At 44.3% G+C, this 20332-nt stretch overlaps 1 protein-coding gene across 3 annotated transcripts in view; it reads left to right on the plus strand.

The window, feature by feature from the left end:
- OSBP2 (oxysterol binding protein 2) overlaps positions 1 to 20332 on the plus strand; it is a 193526-nt gene that overhangs the window by 52148 nt on the left and 121046 nt on the right. For all 3 annotated transcript variants that reach the window (XM_072723163.1, XM_025985906.2, XM_025985907.2), the window contains one exon: positions 5413 to 5621. In XM_072723163.1, the coding sequence (XP_072579264.1) occupies positions 5413 to 5621 (209 nt within the window). The remainder of the gene's footprint in view (positions 1 to 5412; positions 5622 to 20332) is intronic.

Here is a 20332-nt window from a genome sequence, read left to right on the forward strand (position 1 = left end):
GTTCTCCCCAAGGAGGGGGTCATGCCATGGAGGTTTTGTGTCAATCCCTCCTGCTGGCAGGCTGGACACTCAGCAAGATGAGCGTTGGTGATGTGGAGGCCAAAAGGTAAAGAAAGGCAAGGCAAAGATCCAAAGTAATGTGAAACTTTATTGAGGTGGCTACCACTTCACAGCAAACTCAAGGGTCATAGACTACTCATGTTCTCTAGGCTCATGGACTTCTCCAGAAGGTTTGCAAGGATAAAACATACTTTAGAAAAGTCCACTGAGGGGAAAAGTGAGGAGTATTTACCTGCCTGCTTCCCATCTATTTACCACTTCCCACTGGTCATTGTTCAGCCTGTGAGGTGTTAACCTTTTCACATTAGTGGGTTACAAAAATCTGGTCTCTCGATGGGCAATCGGGAAGCCAGATCTCACACTCTGAGATTCAGCGTCCCTGCCAAGCCCAGAAATGGAGGAGCGACTCAAGCCAAATGGGGTTCCAAGAGAGATAATAGAGGAGGTGGTGAGGGGACTCTGGTGTACAAGGTTTATACCCAATACAGGTGGGTTAGTCACTAGCCAAAGTGCTACATTAACTATTACAGTTTAGTTAGTGTTTAGGACGTGCTACTTAACTATTACAGGCTTCTAAGTTCTGATAACTGGTATCATGGTCTCATCTCTGGCAAGGACATTGGCCATCAGAACTGCTGAATGTTATTTGGCTGAGAGTCAGTGTGATTCACTTAAAAGGGTATTAGTTATGGTAAGCTCTCTTATGGTTAAGTTTACAAGGTGTTCCATATTTTGTTCTAAATACTTAAAATATCCACCAAATGTAAAGTAATGCCACAAAACATGTTTCTTTTAAAAACTGGCAGAATATAAATGATCATATGTGCTGGATATGAGCTCTGACATAACTGGCAGACCCTAGGACATAGCCTAGTTTGTCTTGAGGCACTGAAGGTGCCCAGGGATTGATGAGAATAGATGGTTCTGGGTTGCTTTACACTTCTAAAGTTCCCATCCAGGGAAGGTAGGACAGGAGTTGCCACTGCAGCTTACAGACCCAAGTACACAGTTTTCTATGAGTGGGGCTTTAACTTTTCCACTATCTGGGATGTTGGGTGGCCCTGGAAGGGTCAGCTCTCATAGAAGGATTGCATTAGCCAGGACGCACAATGGGAGAAACAAAAACTCTTATATACAACATGGGTAGGTGCACCACTCCCAAAAAACAACCAGAATTTTAGGAAATGTCCTGAATTTTAGATACTTATGGAACTTACTTTGAAGGCATTGAAATTTTAAAAAACTGAATAACAGGACAAAAAAAAAATATCACTTTGGCTACTGGTGGAGCAGGGACTAACCACAAAACATCTAAATGAAAGAAAAAAGAACATAGTTAAATTCCAAGACAAGCAAATGTATTTAATGATTTTAATGGGTGTTTAATTCCTAAATTCACATGTGCCCCTATATAATTTCTTCTGATACAGAACAAAAACTGAAAAATTAATCTCAAGTCTTTTAATAAAAAGTAACTCTAGTAACAAAGAGTTAAGTTTAAATTTAGATGTGGATGCTAGGTGACTGGTAAAGCTTATCTGCTATATTTTCATTTGCTGAAATTCTCTGGTTACTTTTCATACCTACCTGTTCTTGTTTCATTTTAACCAGCTTTTTTATTTTTTTTTTTAGATTTTATTTCTTTATTCATGAGAGACACAGAGAGAAAGGCAGAGACATAGGTAAAGGGAGAAGCAGGCTCCATGCAGGAAGCCCAATGTGGGACTCAACCCCAGGACTTGGGGATCACACCCTGAGCCAAGGGCAGACTCTCAACCACTGAGCTACCCAGGCATCCCTACCAGCTTTTGTTTCACAAATAATTGCTCTTTATTGATGTTTTTCCTTCATCTTTAATAATATTAAGCCTATTTATGTTCATTTAAAAAATATTATTCTGATAGATCCATTTTGTCTGAAGTGATTCATCTGCTGAGCATTTGACTTTGTTGTTTTCTTTGTTAGCATTAATTTTCTTCATAGGTTTTGAGTTTTGGTTTTCAGTTTATCTTCACTGGGAGATCCTCCCTCCTTCTCTGAGCCTTACCCACCACTCTACTCCTCTTTTTCTAGTGATTTTTAAAGTGCTTTCACCTCACTCTGTGGAGAGCCTTGTCCAGAACCAAGCTTTATGATGGGGGCTGAGTTAGGGCTTCTGTCCTTCAGTGACATTGGGAATATCTCCAACTCTGTCACTGAGCCTGATGGCAAGTGAGTTCAGGTTCTGGACACAAGATTTCATATCAGCTGTAGCCCTGGGCAGAGTGTGATGGCAGCATTAAATAAAGATTATTATTTTTAAAAAAGATTTTTTTATTTATTCATGAGAGACACAGAAAGAGAGGCAGAGACATAGGCAGAGGGAGAAGTAGGCTCCCTGCAGGAGCCCAATGAGAGACTCGATCCCAGGACCCCGGGATAATGACCTGAGCCAAAGGCAGACACTCAGCCACTAAACCACCCAGGTTCCCCTAAAAAAGATTATTTTTAATTTTGAAGTAACTTAGACTGCAGCTTGGAGAGTTTCCAGGTAGGTAAACATGTGGAGATTTGGGGACGTGGCACACTCAGAGATGATGGAAACTCCATACCCTTTCCCTAAACCTTATCCTATGTATCTCTTCCATCTGACTGTTCCTGAGTTGTGTACTTTTATAATAAATGGGTTATCTACTAACAAAAAGAAGAAAAAAAGAAAAGAATAGAAAAAAGAAATAACAGACTTATAGAAGAGTTGCAGGTACAGAGAGTTCTCACATGCCCCTCATCTAGCTTCCCCAAATGTTAACATCTTATCTCAGCAAAGTACAATTATCAAAAGTGGAAAATTAGTGTTGTAAGATACTATTAACTAAACCTCCAACTTTATTCATATTTCACAAGTTTTTCTTTAATGTCTTTTTAAAAACTTTTATAATCCAATCCAGGATCCCACATTGCATTCAGTGATTTTCTATTTCTATGATCACATTTATGTTCATTAAGAAATATCTGTCCCTTCTCCCTGATTTATTTATCCCTTTGACTATGGACACAGGGATATTTATTTAGTCAATGGATTGTAATCCAATGCAATAGCCACTGGGTAACTTCCAGCCCAGCCCTAATACCACACAGTGGCCAGGCTTCCATATCCCCATCTCACCCAAGTACTTCTCTTCCCTATTTTCTATAGGAATTTCTATAACTCTTGGCCACCCCTGCTTCTTTCTTGACGTTAGGCCCAGGAGGCCCACTGTTTTTGTTTGAGATAAGTCTAAATATTTAGGGTTCAGCGGTTTAGCGCCACCTTCAGCCCAGGATGTGATCCTGGAGACCTGGGATAGAGTCCCACCTAAGGCTCCCTGCATGGAGCCTGCTTCTCCCTCTGCCTGTGTCTCTGCCCTTCCCCCCCCCACCCCCCGTGTCTCTCATGAATAAATAAAATCTTTAAAAAGAAAAAAAAGTCTAAATCTTTAGCATAACCTGCAAGGCATTACAGTTGGTTCCTATACAATTTTCTAGCTGTATCTTTTTCTCCTTCACTCTGTTGTTCTCAATGCACCAGCCACATGGAACTTTTTCCTGTTCTTTGAAAGCTATATACTCCACCTAGCCTCATGGTCTTTGCCACTTCGGTTCCCTCTGTCTAGAACAATCATCCTCCCCTCCTTTTTCAGCTGAGCCAGAGTGGCATTTTTGGATAATTACTATAATGTTTAATATCTGAACAGTCTAGGGCAGCCCCGGTGGCTCAGAGGTTTAGTGCCGCCTTCAGCCCAGGGCGTGATCCTGGAGACCCAGGATCGAGTCCCATGTCGGGCTCCCTGCATGGAGCCTGCTTCTCCCTCTGCCTGTGTCTCTGCCTCTCTCTCTCTCTCTCTCTCTCTCTCTCTCTCTGTGTGTGTGTGTGTGTGTGTGTGTGTGTGCCTCCCATGAATAATAATAATAATAAAATACCTGAACGGTCTCTAGCCTCAAAATCCTTTGATCTAAAAGGTAAAGCCTCCAACAGGCATGCCCAACTTTGCCAGTTTTGTAAATTAGGAGTCTCCTTCAAGTGGAATATGTCAGCATCTATGAATTGGACCTCTCCTCGGGTATAAACTATGTCATCTTCTCTAAGGAATGTAACCAAAGCAGAAGAGAATCGGAAAAGGAGGCTACTGTTCACATGAAAGCTGAATGTCTTATTGTCAAGTCATTTGACTTTAGAACTGGTAGAAGAAGGGCGCCTCAGTGAGTTAAGTATCTGACTCTTGATTTTGGCTCAGGTCATAATCTCAGGGTTGTGAGATCAAGCCCTACATCGAGCCCTGCATTGGGCTCTATGCTCAGTGGGGAGTCTGCTTGAGATTCTCTTCTCCTTCTCCCTCTGCCCCTCCCCCTGCTCACCTGTGTGCTCTCGCTCGCTCTCTCTAGAAACAAACAAGCAAATCTTTAAAAAATAGAACTGATAGAAGAATCAAGAAGATAACAGATGAGGAAGAGCTAGGAGAAATAAAGGAGCATCAAAAGACAGCAGAATTGCCAAATGAGCTCCTGTCACTGGCAGTGTTACATACTGACCAGTGGCTCTTCCTTTTCCAACACAGTCTATGGAAGAAGATTTGGTATGTTGTGAGGGTTCTCAATTTCCCTTGAGCGTGTGAAGGAGGGAGTTAAGTAGATCCAGTCTCCGTTTTCAAACATTGGTCAGAGCTGGAAATGGCCCACACTCAGTCACCTCTGCTTCCCCTTACTTTGGTACCATTAGCTCCATAATCTTGTAACTGGCAAAGGGTCAGTTCCTGTCATGAGTTCACACTGTGTTAGCCCAGCTATTGCCTTCTTTCATTTGTCGTCATGGTGGCATCCTTGGTCTGCAGATCTCTATGCCCAGGTGACTCCTGCCAGTGGGGAGGGGTGCAGGAGGTGCCTCCAAGTTCACTCCCTGAGGTTCCAGGTCTCTCATCTCATTTTCAGTGACAGATTCCCATCCTGCTCCCCCTCTGTAGTTCTGAGACTTAGTGGAAGGAGGCTGGGATGGAGTTAGATGTCTACGCTGCCTGACAGATGCTGACATCTTCCCACTTAAAAGGTGACCCTAGACAGTCACCCTTCTCCATTTCCTGTGCAAAGTCTCAGCCCACAGCAGGCATACCCTGCAGTTGGTATTGATGCAGGCCCTCCTCCCTCTGCCATCTCCCCACAGATCACCCCTCAGCCAAGCACCTTCCAGTCAGTCCTGTCAGTCATTGTCTCCCAACTCTGACTCCAGGGTCTCTCCCAGCTTGAAGGGTCTGAGATTCTGAGGATTTGCCTTGCGGCTTTCTTTAGTCAGAGCTATTGAGTTTGGGAGCCTCACCCCATACTTTCTCTTGCATTCTACAGAAATCAGGGTGAAATGGCCCACACCTGCCGTGGCACCATCAACCTGTCCACTGCGCACTTTGACACGGAGGACTCTTGTGGTATCGTGCTGACCAGTGGGGCAAGGACCTACCACCTCAAGGCCAGCTCAGAGGTGGAGCGGCAACAGTGGATCACCGCCCTGGAGCTGGCCAAGGCCAAGGCTGTCCGCATGATGAGCAGCCACTCAGGTAGTAAGCACTTGGTGAGCGGGTATACATGCAGTGTCATGGTCTGGAGAAAGTGGGAATTGAAAGCGTTTGGGGGTATTGGTGACCAGGAGACCCGGGGCTAGTCCAGACCAACCCTGGAAGGTGGAGGTGTGTGTTCACCCGTCCCACCCAGCTCCATGTATCCTCAGCAGTGAGAGGCTTAGGTAGTCAAGGTTGGCTGGCAGTTCTGGGGATAGAAATATTTTCAGTGAGCAGGACCGTGTGTGTCTCTCTTTGGACAAGTCTGGTTTCTGGACTTCAGCAGACCCTTCAGATGCTGCAGTGGGTGAGACCCAGAGGCAGCAGCAGGGGTGGGAGTTCAGGATTATGCACCTGTGCCTGGGACCAGACTTTCTCCCAGGCCTATTTTGGAAATTGAAAAGCCAGAGCTGCTGCCTTTGTTGAGGTGGAAGGCCAGCTCTGATATCCTGAGCAAGACATTTAATGATTTACTTTAATACAGTTATTTTCTTAATATGTAATATCTTAATAAGATTCATAAAGCAGCAGTTTCCAAAGCACATGCAGTGACGCCTGCCCTGGACTCTCGTTCCCAGCCACCCACCCTGTCATCCCTCCTAGAAGCAACCAGAGCTACCTTGTGTCTTTTACGTATATATTAAAATTGGTACTTATTTTAAAATAAATGCAGTCTTCCACCTTGCTTTCTTTCCATTTAACAATATATCTTGGAATTTTTTCCCTATCAGTACATGAAAAGTTTCCTCCTTGTTTTTACAACAGTATAGCACTTTGTTGTATGGATGTATCATAGTTTATTTAATTCAAAGCCTGTTGATGAACATTTAGATTGTTTATTTTGCTATGACACACTGTGTTGAAATGAGTAACCTTGTATTTCATTTCAATTTTGCAGAAATATAAATGAAGTGTATAGTCCAGAAGGCAGGATTGCTGGGTTAACAGGAGTGTGTTCATTTGTAATTCTGAGAAATTGTCAAGCTGTCCTCCAAAGGGGTTGTACTACCAGATGCCTGTAGCAGTGTGTGAGAATGCCTGCCTCCCACAGCCTTGTCCACCCAGAGGGATAGCAAATGTTTCTGATGGGTGAAAACTAGGTCCACACACACACAGGGAGGAGAGATTGAGAAGCTGTGATTCTTCTGAGGTTAACACAAAATGCTGTGTGTTTCCTCAGACCCATGTGGGGTTCTTTTAGGAAGGTAGGGGTCCAGGTATTCTCACAGCCTCTGTTCTCCATTAGCACACAGTCTGGTTGGAGAGACAGTGAATCCCATGGAAGGAACTTTAGCACAAAGCAGGATGAGGGATGCTATGATATCAACCGCCATACCCCATCCCTAGTCGGATTGTGTTGGGGTCTCACTCAGCAGTAGCTTCTCAGTACACACTGAAGGTCATTGAATATAGTCTGATCTTCTCTTTTGGTCTCACACATTTGGAGCATGGATCGCCCTGCCCTCCTCCCCCTTGTGACTCTTCCTTGGGGTCAGCACTTGTGTGACTCTGGTGTGTCAACAGTGATGCTGAGCTTAGCAAGGGGTCCCTAGGATACCACTCCATTTCCTACTGAAGGAGGATGTTGGGGCCATTTCAGGCATGGGATATGGTGAAACCCCCAGTAGAGTCTGTGCTTTCTGTTTGGAGGTCTATGGAAACCTCTGTGGTGAATGTTAACTCAGCTGGGCAGTGCTAGGAATTGCTAAGCCTGGACTTCCCCTAGGGGAGGTTGGGACCCCTAAAGAAGTTGCCTCAGGCTCACCTTGCTTCATTTCATACCCCTTGGCATTGTCAGGGGCTGGAGACACAGCACATGTCTTGTGTTCCCCAGGGTTAGCTTGGTAAGGACACAGCATAAACATTCAGGTACAATTCAAGGTAGTACTTGCTATATGTTGATGAGAAATGGTAGGATTCCTCTCCTTTGAGTATTTTGAAATATAAATTAACTAATGTGTGTGAAAGAGAAGCCTTCAGGAAGATACTGTGCTTTTATAGAAAGGCTGATTGTTTCTTGAAAAATAGTTCTTCTGGGATCCCTGGGTGGCGCAGCGGTTTGGCGCCTGCCTTTGGCCCAGGGCGCGATCCTGGAGACCCGGGATCGAATCCCACGTCGGGCTCCCGGTGCATGGAGCCTGCTTCTCCCTCTGCCTGTGTCTCTGCCTCTCTCTCTCTCTCTCTGTGTGACTATCATAAAATAAAAAAAGAAAAAAAAAAGAAAAAGAAAAATAGTTCTTCTTATGGTAGCATTCTCTGCAAGGCAACACCCTTCTCCCACTGTTCTCAGGCTGTTGTTGGAGAGTTGTGGTTTGCAACGTTTCACATGGAGTAAGTTTCAGGTAACCCTGAATGAAGGAAGATAGCCTGGTGTGGTTCTCTGACTCTGGCTGATAGTGACCAAGGTAGGTCAAGGGCACAGACAGTACTCCAGAAAGACCCCCTGCATGTCATCCTGGGGCCTATCTGTTCCTTTCTAGACTGTGGACCAAGTCTCATCTAGCAGAAAGCCTACTTCCTACCTCTACCTACTTCTTGAAAACATCTGCTACTCCCCAGCTTTTCTGCCTCCCACCAGTCCAGACACCATCTCCTCTTACCAGGACATCTGCAACAACCTCCTCACTGTCTTCCTGTGAAGTCACTTCTCCAAACCACGGGCAGAATGACAGGTTAAAAAATGGGAATTTAATCATATACTGGCACTGCTTAAACTCTTGGGTGCTATAAATCAACTAGACTTAACAGACATATACAGAACACTCACCCAACATCAGCAGAACACATACATTCTCCTTTTTTTAAAAAAAGATTTTATTTATCTATTCATGAGAGACACACACATACATCTACACACATTCCCCTAGGGGAGGTTGGGACCCCTAAAGAAGTTGCCCACATACATCCCCACATACATTGTTCTTAAATGCATATGGAAAATTCTCCATGATGCGCTGTTAGGCCACATAAATCACACAAAGTATCTTTTTTCATGTGAGGTTTTCACAAAAATTATTTTTTTTTCATTTCACTACAGTGAAATGAAGCTAGAAATCAATTACAGAAGAAACACTAGAAAATTCACCAATATGTATAAATTAAAACACTCTTGAATGACCCATGGTTCAAATATAAAATCATAATGGAAATTAGAAAATACTTTGAGTTTAATGAAAATGAAAATACAACATACCAAAACTTATAGGATACAGCAAGAGCAGTGTTCAGAGAAAAATTTATACCTATAAAATATACATTTTTAAATCTCAATAGCCAAACCTTACATCTTAAGAAACTAGATTAAGGAGACTAAACTAAACCAAAGCTAGCAGAAGAAAGGAAACAATAAATATAGAGTTGAGATAAATGAAATATAGAATAGAAAAATAATAGAGAAAAATCAGTGAAACCAAAAAAGTTGGTTCTTTGAAACAATCAACAACATTGGCAGACCTTCCACCAGACTGATTAGGAAAAAAAAGAGAGAAGACTCCAATTACTAAAATCAGAAATGAAAATGAGGACACTACTACTGATCCTACAGAAATAAAAGGATTATAAAACAATACTATGAATGATTTTATGCTAACAAATTAGACATCGTAGATAAAATGGACAAATTCCTAGACACACAAATTACCAAAACTGACTAAAGAAGAAATAGAAAATAATAAGAGATTGAATCAGTCCTAAAAAATCTCCCAACAAGGATAAGTCCAGGACCAGATAGTTTCACTGGTGAATTCTACTAAACATTTTTAAAAAGATTTTTATTTATTTATTCATGAGAGACACAGAAAGAGGCAGAGACATGGGCAGAGAGGGAAGCAGACTCCCTGCGGGAAGCCTGATGTGGGACTTGATCCCAGGACCCCAGGATCACAACCTGAGCCAAAGGCAGACTCTCAACCACTGAGCCATCCAGGTGCCCCTCTACTAAACATTTAAAGAAGAATTAATGCCAATCCTTCTCAAACTGTTCCAAAATATGAAGAGGAGGGAAACACTTTCTAACTTACTCTGGGAGTCTGGCCCCATACCAAAGCCAAACAAAGACATCACAGGAAAAAAAAAAATTATAGGCCATTATCCCTTATGAATATAGATGTAAAACCCCTCAACACAATATCAGCAAACAAAATCCAACAGCATATCAAAAGGATTATACACCATGACCAAGTGGGATTTATCCCAGGAATGCAAGGGCAGTTCAAAGTAAGAAACCAATCAGTATATTAGACTACATTGATTGAAGGGGAAAAAAACCTCACATGATCATCTCAACTGATGCAGAAAAAGGACAAAATCCGACACCCTTTCATAATAAAAACATCAGCAAACTCAGACTAAAGTGTAACTTCCTCAACATGATAAAAGACATTTATGAAAAACCCCACAGCTAACATCATATTCAATGGTAAAAAAAAAAAAAAAAAAAAAAAAAACTGAGAGTTTTCCCCTAAGATCAGAAACAAGACAAGGATGTCTATTTTCACCATGGATATTCTATACTATACTGGAAGTTCTAGACAAGAAAAGGAAACAAAAGGAAAAATTGGAAGGGAAGAAGTAAAACTTCCTATTAGAGGATGACACAATCCTATATATGGAAAATCTCTAAGAATACACACACACACACACACACACACACACACAACTATTAGAGCTAATAAACAAATTCAGCAAAGCTGCACAGCACAAGATCAACAACCCTCACTGGTATTTCTCTGTACTCACAATGAAGAATCCAAAAAAGAAGTGAAGAAAACAATTCCATTTAAATATAATCACAAATAATAAAATACTGAGGAATAAATTTAACCAAGGAGATGAAATCTTCACTGAAAACTGAAAAAAAAAATTACTGAATGAAGTTAAAGAAGACCTAAATAAATGGAAAGACATCTGTGTTCATGGATTGGAAGACTTAATATTAAGATGGTAATGCTGCCCAAAGCAATGTATAGATACAGTATGATCCATACCAAATTCCAATGGTCTTTTTTTCTTAGAAGTAAAAAAAAAAAATCATTCCAGGGAACCCAAAATAGCCAAAACAACCTTGAAAAAGAAAACAAAGTTAGAAAACTCTAATTTTAAAACTTACTATAATGCTGCAACTATCAACAGATCATGATCTCAGGGTCATGAGATCGAGCCCTGCATCAGGCTCCAAGCTCAGCACAGAGTCTGCTTGAGTTTCTCTCCCTCTCCCTCTGCTCTCCCCTCAGTGTACTTTCTCTAAAATAAATAAATCTTTAAGTAAAAACCTACAACAATCAAAACAGTGTGGTACTGGACTGAGGATAGACATACAGATCAATGAAATAAAACTGAGAGTATAGAAATAAACATAATCCATGGGCAATGGATTTTCAACAAGGATACCAAGGTCACTCAATGGGGAAAGATAGTCTCTTCGACAAATGATGCTGAGATGACTGGGTGTTCACATATAAAAGAATGAAGTTGGACCTCTACCTCACACCATGTACAAAAACTCAAATGCATTAAAGACCTAAAAATATAAGGGTTAAAACCATAATACTTTAAGAGGGAAAAAAAGGAGTAAATCTTTGTGACCTTGGGTTTGGTAATGGTTTTTTAGATATAACACCAAAAACACAAGCAGCCAAAGACAAATATATATATATATATATATATATATATATATATATATGTAAATTACTTTATCAAAATTTAAAACTTTTGTGCATCTAAGGATGCTTATTGAGAAAGGGAAAAGATGGGGTGTCTGGGTGGCTCAATGGTTGAGCATCTATCTGCCTTCTACTCAGGTTGTGATCCTGGGGTCCTGGTATTGAGTCCCATCGGGTTCAATACCCTGATGCATCGGGTTCCCCAGAGGGAGCCTGCTTCTCCCTCTGCCTATGTCTCTGCCTCTCTCTGTGTGTCTCTCATGAATAAATGAATAAAATCTTGAAAGAAAGAAAGAAGAAAGAAAGAAAGAAAGAAAGAAAGAAAGAAAGAAAGAAAGAAGAAAGAAAAGAAAAGAAAAGAAAAGAAAAGAAAAGAAAAGAAAAGAAAAGAAAAGAAAAGAAAAGAAAAGAAAGAGAGAAGGCAGCCCTGGTGGCTCAGGGGTTTAGCACTGCCTTCAGCCCAGGGCATGATCCTAGAGACTCGGGATTGAGTCCCACGTTGGGCTCCCTGCTTGGAGCCTGCTTCTCCCTCTGCCTGTGTTTCTGCTTCTCTCTCTTCCTCTCCCTCTCTCTCTCTCTCTCTCTCTCTAAAGTCTTTTAAAAATTCATTAAAAAAAAAAAGAAAGGGAAAAGACAACCCACAGAATTGGAGAGAATATTTGTAAGACATGTTTTTGATGAGTCTAGAATGCATGATATTAATGGACAGAGTACTTGAATAGACATCTCTTCAAAGATTTACAAATGGCTAATAAACACATGAAAGATAATCAACATTGTTAGTCATTAAGAAAATGACAGAACATGAGATAAAACTTCACACCCATTAGGATGGATATTATCAAAGACCAAAACCCAGCAACAATGGAAAGTAAGCATTGACAGGGACATAGAAGATTAGAACCCTCAAACATTGCCAGTAAGAATGTAAAATGGTGCAGCCACCGTGGAAAATGTCTTAGTAATTTCTCACTAAGTTAAAGATACGACCACTCATACGACCCTAGCAATTTCACTCCTGGGCATATACCCCAAAGAATTGATAACCGATGTTCAAACAAACACTTGTACATAAATATTCATAGTATCCACTATCCACAAGAGCCAAAAGGTGAGCATAGCCCAAATGTCCATCATCAGATGAGTGGATGAACAGATGTGGTGTATCCATACAACGGCATATTACTGAGCAACGAAAAGGAATGGAAGTACTGATACATGCTACAACATGGATGAACCTTGAAAACTCATTAAGTAGAAGAAGCCAGATACAGGAGGCCACATATTGTATGATTCTGTGTATAGGAAATGTCTAAAATAGGCAAATCCAGAGAGATAGAGAGCTGAGTAGTGGCTGCCAGTAGCTGGAGACGGGATGAGAAGTGTCTGCTTAGTGGGAACAGGGTTTCTTTTTGGGTGATGAAAATGTTGTGGAACTAGAGGAGATGGTTGCATAACACTTGAATGTACTATCACTAAATTATATACTTAAAATGGCTAAAATGTTAAATTTTATGTGTATTTTACTACACTTACACGCACATATGCAAAGTAATCTCAGGTGGCTTGTCGGTGTTCTCAGGGTAAAGTCCGAGCTCCTTACCCTGCCTGACAGTCTATATGGTTTTCTTCCCTCACTCTCTCCCTGCTTGCTATATTCAGCTCCTGCCTCAGGACCTTTGTGCTTGCTGGCCTCTTCTCTCTGCCTAGAAACCTCTTGCTCTTACTCTCGGCCTACCTGGCTCTCATCCTTCAGGTCACACACAGCTTAATGACCCTTCAGAGTGTTTTAAGTTGGTCCTTTCTCCTAAGACAGATCCATGGTAGTATCCTTTTTTTTTTTCTTCCCTGCAGTCTGCCATCATTAGTTGACTGGCTTGTTTAGTTACTTATTGTCCATCTCTTCCATAAAACCTTATTTCCTCCGGGGCAGAGTGATTCTGTATTATTTCCATGGTGACTTCAGGGCCCAGAACTGGGTTTGGCATTGGGGTCAGGGCTCAGTGAGGGTTTGTTGTGGGGCCAGTGTGCACAGCAGCCAGGACACCCTTGTCAGTACTAGGACTGTCTCTGGAGAGGAGGATTGGGGTGTCATGGTTTCTCTGTACCTGTCACCACTGGAGCAGATGAAAGGACTCATGACATGTAATGACATGTAGAAAGGAAGGCCAGGGAGAGCCTACTCATATTGCAAGTTTGAAGGATCAGAGCATGTGAATGAGAATGCAGACCTGTTCTTTGCTTTGGGTTTTTTTTTTTCTTTTTGTGTGTATGTGTGTGTCTGTGTGTGTGGCACTGGGAGGCACAGCAGAACCAGTGGTAGAAGGGGTGAGACCAGTTTCTGCTTAATCTGAGAAACAAACCAGCATTTGTTACAAAAGGGAGGAGTGTGGTCAGGGACATGATGAGAGGTTCCAGCAGAGAGCTGGTCTGAGGGTGGGGGTCCCAAAGGTTCTTCAAGACTTTATCTTTGTCCTTCTGGGCTAACTTTGTGTTTCTTTTGCCATTCACTTTCCAAATTTGGTAGAATGTTCTGTGGCACTATGGACAGGATGCTGAGCCAAGGAGGGTCAGATTTGACCTTGGGCAAATCATTGTTTCTCTTGGGACCTCGATCTCTTTATCTGTAAAGTGGATGGTTGGCAAAGCTTCTTCTTCTTCTTCTTTTTTTTTTTTTTTTTGGCAAAGCTTCTCCCTGAGCTCCCGTCTAGCTCTAGAGCCTCAGTCAAACCAGTTAATCTTTCTGAGTTCCAGGTTTCTCATCTTCAGCACTCCTGCGCAACCACCAGGGCGATTACATGATAACATATGGGAAACATGGAAACATGTGGTGCTATGGATGCGACCAATTGCGTTCATCTCAGCACTCTGGTCAGGGAGTGTGCCCCAGCACCCATAAATCATCCTACCCACAGCTGGTAGCAGATAAAATGACAGAATCATCTGCAGAAGGTCAAGCACCCAGGGTGTTTGAAAAGCTTTCACTGTCTTAAAATGACCTACCTCCAACAACATGGGTTTCTCTGAAATGTGGCACAGTAGCTCCAGCAAGCTACATCTCCTGGAAGGCAGCTGCCCTCCCCTCTGCCTGGGGACGTGCTGCTGGTGGGTGCAGAGGGACAAGTCATGATCATCTTGAGGGTGTGCCTGCACCTCCTGAAGGAGTGTCTGTGTCCCACAGTGCTGAGTGCTGGGACAGTGGCCCTTCCGCCAGCTGTGCCCCTGCTCTGGATCTTCTGCAAAGCCTGGGACCTGGACACACTCTGGAGCCCAACCCTCAGCAGCACATATCTGCTCTCTACAGAAATAACCAACCTCTTGGGCACCTGAAACTTGGCCTTTTGAGTTTTTCAGTTTTATATTTGCGGCCTTAACTTGCTAGTTATTATCTAAAATGGGCAAAAAGAAAGAACTACCTTGGAGCACCTGGATGGCTCAGTTGGTTAAGCTTCTGCCTTTGGCTGAGGTCATGATCTCAAGGTCCTGGGATCAAACTCTGCATTGGGCTCCCTGCTCAGGGGAGAGTCTGCTTCTTCCTCTCCCTCTCCCCTAACCCCCAGCTCGTGCATGCACACACTCTCTCTCTCTCTCTCTCTCAAATGAATAAATAATAAAGAATGAAAGAATTAAAAATTTCACATAAAAAAGAAGGAACCACCTATTTCCAGGCCACAGTAATTTTTGTTATACAAAAAATAACCCCTGGTAGACCTCTGCACGGTATGCGCCGTTATATATTAACCTTTCAGAGGAAACAAACATCATTCAAATGGCACAGTCCTACATGAACTCAAACTTCATGAACGAGGCGTGACAGCTCCCATGGAGGTTAGAGTGATTTGCAGGGGAGGCTGTCACCACTGGGGTAGGTGGGAGAGAGGAACAATGTCAGGGAAGGCTACTTATAGGAGCTGAGACCTGAGATGGATTTTGAAGGACAGAGAAGAGTTTGAAATGTGGAGATGGAGGTGAGAGGAGCAAAAAAGAAGGAAGACTATCCAGACAGTGGGAATGGGAATGGCTGGAGCAAAGGAATGGTTGTGTTCAGGGACTGTGGGGGTTCTCTGTGGCTGGGGACAGTGTGTATTCAGGCTGTATCATCTCACAGTCCAGTGGTTACCAAGAGGAGGTTTGAAATCAGTCAGGTAGGGATGGCCTTGGCAAGATCTGGGGCTAGGGCCTCCATCTGGCTGGGGGCACAAGTCTCCTGAAGGGAGGACAGTAGCCAGAAGGGCTGACTGATTCAGCAGCCAGAGCACAGAAGCCACCTGCCCGTCCCAGGATACCTAAGCACCTTTGGTCAGCAGCAGAAGCCCCCATACAGCAGAATGGCCTACTTTCTGCCCAAGGACCTTGCATCAGATGGTTTGAGCACTTCAGTTATTTGGAGCCCTTCGAGAAGGGGTTTGCTTAACAGCTGCCATCAGGCTCTTCTCCGGGAAGGACTGATTTGGCTGCACCTCTTCAGAGGGAGGCAAATTGCTTGCTGAGACATATTTCAAATTATAAGGATTTGAAAGCAGTGAAGCATCATGTCCTGTCAAATGCCCTATAATCCCATGGTCTTTTCTCTAGTCAATTTGTATTCCCACTGTTTTGCTTAGTGAAGACTCTCAGATTCCCTCTTACCTATGTATTTGGGGTGCAGATTTGGGGTTCCTTGTTTGAGTTTACTTATCCTTATTTGTTATACCTGTTATGTCACAATCAAGCTCTGAGAGATACAAATGACATTGACACAGTTGTCAAATCTTTCTTTCTGCTACATGGGGGAAAAGACTTTTCTTTTAACCTTTTTGTGAATAATCACTAAAGAAATGAACTTTAGCCAAAAATTGGGCAGACTTCTCCAAGTGCATGGGGGCATCGTGGGGGGGAGGATGTTCAAACTCCCTAGATGTTGTTTTTTCATCTAATGCTCCCTCTGTTTATGGTTGCTTTTTATTGTTGACACTAGGCTTCTTTTCTGTCTGTGAAAGAAAGAAAGCAGTACAATAATGGGACGTCGCTTGAAGCCAAAATGATCCTTATATGCTAAAGTGCATGTATATGTCGCAAAGGGCTCTGGTGGGCATCCTTTTGTGTCCTGGGAACTGAGCCATGTGTGGGTAACTCAAGAGATGAACAGGCACAGGCTTGGACTCAGCCTTGGAGGGGCTCTCTGGTTGGGGTGGAGAGTAGGCAACCTGGATGCACCTTACCCTTCAGAGGGAGAAGTGAGGTAGAGTAAGAGGCCAAGAACATGGGGACACCTGTCCCAGAACCTGTTTCTGGAAAAGAGAGCTGCCATTGGACCCAGTGGCACCCCAGCCCAGGCCAGTACTCCTACAAGGAGGAGGCACAGGTTATAGGAGGAAGGGTCAGACTGAGCATCCCTATCAGCTGGGGCAGGTTAAGAGGCCTTCCACAAGGGAACAAGGAAAGGAAGGATTACAGGGCAGCCACAGTCAAAATGACCAATCTGAACCGAGAACAAGAGAGAGCACAGATGTGGAGTCCACTGTGAGGGCGTACTCTGACCACTGCCCCTCACTCACTCCAGGCCACATGGCTCACTTCTCTTGCCTCTGCTTTCTCACTGGGTCCTGGCCTTCCAGCTGCTGTACCTCATCCCTTTGGCCTGCTGTGCTCTAGGGAGTTGGGCCCCAAAGCTGACCCTAACTTCTAAAGATGCCTCCAGGGATGAGGTCAGCAAGCCAAGGCCCTGCGGGACCAGTTCTCACTAGTTCTGGGGCTGGCTGCCCTGGTAGTTTGGGAAAGCCTGGGGGCTGCATGCAGCTGCCATGTACACCTGATCCACAGGACCCAGAGGTGCTCTTGCCTTCCATGTCCACTTTATGGTGATGAGCACAGTGCTCATTTTGGCAACTACTTTGTTTTTGTTGGTTTGTTTTATTTTGGTTTATTTTCTTTTAAGTTTTCTTTTATTTAAATTCAATTAATTAACATATAGTGTATTAGTAGTGTTGGATTTATTTATTTATTTATTTATTTATTTATTTATTTTTAAAGATTTTATTTATTTATTCATGAGAGACACAGGGAGAGAGAGGCAGAGACACAGGCAGAGGGAGAAGCAGGCTCCATGCAAGGAGCCCGATGTGGGACTCGATCCCGGGACTCCAGGATCAGCCCTGGGCCGAAGGCAGGCACTAAACCACTGAGCCACCCAGGGATCCCCTGTTGTTGTTGTTGTTGTTGTTTTAAAGATTTTATTTATTTTTTCATATGAAAGACACAGAGAGAGAGGCAGAGGGAGAAGCAGGCTCCATGCAGGGAGCCCAGTGTGGGACTCGATCCCCGGTCTCAAGGATCACAGCCTGAGCCAAAGGCAGGCGCCATACCGCTGAGCCACCCAGGGATCCCCCTGTTGGTTTGTTTTAAACGAGGTTCTCTTTTCCTTATTTATCGTCCTTACTGCTTCTTAGGAAGACAGGAACCAACCTGTCCCTACTGTCCTCAGCCACTGTCCTCTCTTCCTCCTCTCGGCCAAAGGCCCCTCCCTCCCTAGCTTTCACCCTATGTTCCTCACTCACACCCCGCCCTGTTTGTGGCAAGCCTTGTGCCCCCTTCCCCTGTCCTTTGATCTTTCTTGGAGGAAGCTTGTCTCTGGTGTGTACCTGCCCTGGTATAGCTGATTCCTTTACCAGAAGCTGCTCTTCAGTGCTCCTGCTCCTCACCTCTCACCTCCTGCAACTTCACTGAAGGTGGGGTCAGGAGAAGGGCATAGATGACCTGTCCAGCCTGGAGCAAATTCTGGCATCGTCTTTGGCCACATTCTAGGGCTGTCCCCTCTCCCCCTTCCTACCTCTACAAAGCCTTCCATTGACATGTTGCCATTGCTGACCATATCTTGCTCCCTATCACTGATCATCCCCATATGTGTCTTCAAGCTCCCAAAGATCCTTGTCCTTTGCTTTCTTCTGTCCACCCAAACTTCCCACTATGCAGCCTTTCCCATGGATCCCCTGTGCAGCCCCTACCTTGCCAGGCCCTTCTTGGCCTCTTGACCTTTTAGCACATCCACCTGCCAAACCCCAAGCTGCAATCATCCTGCTTGTGTCCTACCTTGGGCCTCTGCCCTGCTGCCGTGGAATGCTGGAGACAATGTCTACACATGCGCAAGCCACAGCTACTGAATGGTCATGCTTTCTGCCTCAGGCAGCATGCCAGGCCTAGGGAACCTAAGAGCAGTGAGCACATAGAGCTCTAGGAGGCTGGGGCCTCAGGTCAAGTCTTGGGCAACTGATCAGGCGACCTTCCAGTGGGGCTGGAAATGGGCAGGGACCTGTGTCACAAGAGAGAGCAGAGCTCACCAGCCTTCCAGGACAGTCTTCCTTCATCTCAGATTTATAAGATTTTTCTCGTGTGTTATTAGAAGAATCTGTGTGAGGAACAGCATAAAGTCTTCTGATATTCTGATGAGGAGCCAGGCAATCCCAGGACTGGCTGATTTACACTTTCAGTAGCTTCTGAAATGTGGGCCTCTCTTGACAATGGAAGGCTTTATCTGGTGTCTGCAGCTGCCATCTGGTGGCTGGATCAAGGCCCTTCTGAGGATGTGCTGGACCTGTGAGGGCTGGTTTGCATATGTGCCTTTGCTCACTCACTTGTCTTTTTAAAAAGGTCTGTGTAGGGTCATCAGAATGTGGTACCTTTGGGGAGAAGAACACAATCAAGAGAATGAATTTACATCTGGACAGCCCCCTGCTCTGAGAGGAGCAAGTGACCAAGGTCAGGGTCATGCCCACCTCCAGCATTTGCCTCCCTGTGCCACTCGTTCAACCAAATCTTGGCATTTTGATATTCCTATTGGGATTGCTCCCCGCCATTTCAGCCCCAGGTCTACCCGGGCCCTCGGCTAGGGAGCTTGTCCTTAAGTTCCTGGGCCTTGTCTTCTGGTTGACATACCCTTGCATCTTTAGCTGTGCCTTGATTCCACAGATCCTGTCTGCCTCCTATACATGGCTACCTCTGCACCCTGGGGCTCTGGCTCAGTAATTTGAAGTCGGAGTCTGACCTCTTTTTGGCTGCCACATCAGCTACCCTCTCAGTACCCTTCTGGACCTCTGGCTCTTCCTCTAACAGCTGCCTTCTTTCCTATTCTCTCTTGCTTGGCCTGCCCCAGGATCTGTCCCTCAGTCCCTACTGAGAGGGGTCTTCCTCCCTCGCCTGCTTGTCTGGCTTCCATCACACCCACACATCCTCTGGCAAACCATGGAGCAGCCTGGAAACCAGACAGTTCTGGGCTTGAATTCCAGCTGTGCCATTTCCTAGCTGGGTAACTTTGGCAAAGTTGCTTGACCACTCTGTGCCTCTGTTTCCTTACCCTAAAAGCATGTCTATTGATAAAGACCACATAAGGTTGTCAAGAGGAATAAATTAAATATTACAGACTGCTCAGCTCAGCAACTGGGGTGTGGTGGCTGCTCAAGTTGACAGCAGTGAAGCTATTGCTCTTTTGGTGATGACCCTTCAGTTCTGCACATTCTGTCTTCAGGCAGGAGTAATAGGGCCCCTTCACTGAGCCAAGGTACATATACCACACAGCCAGCTTTGGGGGTAACCCCTCCCTACCACATAGATCAGCATAAACCCAGGGCTTAAACCCAGGGCTTCTGTGGGGCCTTTATCAGTGCCTCCCCAGTGTGGGTCCCCTGACAGCTTCCTTTCCCATCTTTCAGTGGCTCTTGAAGTCCTTGCCACTCTGTATGTCCTCGCTACCCTAGCAAAAGACCTTGTTTCCTTCTCATTCCATAGAGCAAAAAAGTCCACCTTCCGCACCACCTCAGCTCTCTACCGTCAAACTTAGCGACCTCCCTGCATCCACCCCTGTGTGACTCCGGTGGGACCTGGTTCCATTACTATTCTTTCTTCCTGTAGCCTCAGCTTCTCTTCTGGCTTTTCCCCACTGCTCCACCTGACCCACTGCCCACCGCCTTGAGACTGCCCTCATCACAGTCTTTGGGTTACCTTCCAGACCTGGAAGTCGGACCAGTAATAAACCTGAGTGTCCTGTTTACTCCTGCCCTACTTCACCTCTCACATTCA

The sequence above is a fragment of the Vulpes vulpes genome, chromosome 10 (genome assembly GCF_048418805.1).
Source record: "Vulpes vulpes isolate BD-2025 chromosome 10, VulVul3, whole genome shotgun sequence".
NCBI lineage: Eukaryota > Metazoa > Chordata > Mammalia > Carnivora > Canidae > Vulpes > Vulpes vulpes.